At 44.4% G+C, this 2,055-nt stretch overlaps 1 protein-coding gene across 1 annotated transcript; it reads left to right on the top strand.

Annotated features, from left to right (window-relative positions):
• Positions 1-397: 397 nt before the first annotated feature.
• Positions 398-832, top strand: LOC141601742 (uncharacterized). The gene has a single exon (XM_074422043.1). The coding sequence runs from the start codon at positions 398-400 to the stop codon at positions 830-832; it is 435 nt and encodes a 144-aa protein (XP_074278144.1).
• The last annotated feature ends 1,223 nt before the right edge of the window (positions 833-2,055 follow it).

The raw sequence follows: 2,055 nt of genomic DNA, 5'->3' as shown, positions 1-2,055 counted from the left end.
ACGTTACTATTCTCCATATACATAGTGAAATCTCTCCTGGCTTGGTGCCCGTGATTTTTTCCCAATTAAAGGGTTTTCCACGTATAAAATTCATTGTCTTACTCGCTTATTTTATTTACTTTATTTTACTTACATTATACCCTGCCCTGCAGTCTTAAACAAGGTAAACGAGCTAGTTAACCCTGCAACAAACTCTACCCTGACCTGATTCAGCTTTGTGCAGAACCCACCCACTTGCCATGCTACCACCTATGGAGGCCATTTGTCCACCTCTAGGACCCAAGCTCGGGTTCTTCATTGTGGGTTCTATTGGACATCACTATTTAAGGATGCTTGTGCTTTAGTCAATTCTTGTGACTCTTGTCAAAGCAGAGGTAACATTGGGAGGCGGGATGAGATGCCTCTAAACAATATTTTGGAAGTTGAGCTCTTTGATGTATGGGGTGTGGACTTTATGGGGCCGTTTCCTTCCTCATTTGGCAACCAATACATTTTGGTTACGGTGGATTATGTGTCCAAGTGGATAGAAGCTATAGCCGCGCTTACCAATGATTCAAGAGTTGTCACCAAGCTTTTCAAGGAGTACATATTCCCACGCTTTGGAGTACCTAGGGCCGTCATAAGTGATTGTGGGTCGCACTTCATCAACCGCACCATTTATGCTTTGCTCAAGAAATACGGCGTCCGACACAAAGTGGCTCTTGCCTACCACCCCCAAACCAATGGGCAAGTGGAGGTGTCAAATCGACAAATCAAGGCTATTCTAGAACGTGTGGTGAATAAGTCTAGGAAAATTGGAGCACCAAACTCAATGATGTGCTATGGGCTCTAATGACCGCCTACAAGACCCCGATAATCACCACTCCCTATCGCTAGTCTTTGGTAAGGTTGTCACCTATCTCTTGAGTTGGAACACCGAGCAAGATGGTCTCTAAAAGATCTAAACTATGACTTAGATGTTGCGGGAAATAAGCGGTTCCTGCAACTCAATGAACTATATGAGCTAAGGTTGGATGCTTATGAGAACGCCAAACTCTACAAGGAGTGGACTAAGCAATGGCACGATTCTAAGATTACAAGAAAAGAGATAAGTTTAGGAGACAAGGTCCTACATTTCAACTTCCGATTCCAATTATTCCTCGGGAAGTTGAGATCCCGATGGTCGGGACCCTTTGAGGTTGTGACCGTGTTTCCCTGTGGAACATTTGAATTGAAGAACAAAAAGAGTGAATGCTTCAAAGTGAATGGGCAACGAGTGAAGTTCTTTTATGAGGGTAAACCTATTGATACCCAAGGTGAAGTTGAATTAGAAGACCCCCCACACTTGGGGGATGAGTAATTGCGATCATGAACAAGCAATGGTTTGGTGGAGTTCCACAAGAACCACCATTTATACATAGCATGCATTTAGGTTGAAAATGGAAGAATTGAAACAATCATATTTGGCAAATTGAGTTGATGACGGGTTATCATTTGGAAGAATACCGGGGTTCAATGGAGAATACGAGCATAACCTTCAATTGGCCAAATTTCGACTTGATGAGTCGGCTCGGAAAGAGGAAAACACGCATTTCAAGGCCAATTGGAGAAGCGGTTCTTAAATTTGAAGGAAAAATGAAGAACACACGAGGTAATGTACTCCCAGCCTGTGGGCAGGCATTCTACACATGCATAGACTGTGAAGTTTCTGATAATGAATTATGAAAATGAATAAAACAAAGTGTGAGGGAGCTCCCAGCCGACCCACCAGCCGCCGGTATGCGCACAGGCTATGAAGCCTCTGATTCAAATTGAAGAAATTGTGAGAAATCAATGAGAAGAGGTTCCCAGCCAGCAGGCCGGCAGCCGGTCAACCGGCTGGGAAAGCATGACTTCAGAAATATGTTGAAAATGAAGTGTGGAGGGGGTGTGAGACGGTAGGCCGGCAGCCGGTCCACCGGCTGGGAACACCCTGTAACACCCCCATACTCCAAGTGCCTTACCAGGAACACCCAGGTATAAGGATGTTACCATCTCGGTTACCCGAGGCAACGATAATCAAATAAACAATAATGA

This window comes from Silene latifolia, chromosome 9, assembly GCF_048544455.1.
Source record: "Silene latifolia isolate original U9 population chromosome 9, ASM4854445v1, whole genome shotgun sequence".
Classification (NCBI taxonomy): Eukaryota; Viridiplantae; Streptophyta; class Magnoliopsida; order Caryophyllales; family Caryophyllaceae; genus Silene; species Silene latifolia.
This window is presented reverse-complemented; position numbering and strand designations above follow the sequence as displayed.

Bases quoted from the DNA above. Each gene is read 5' to 3' on its own strand.
- LOC141601742 (XM_074422043.1), top strand. From the start codon at position 398: ATGCCTCTAAACAATATTTTGGAAGTTGAGCTCTTTGATGTATGGGGT.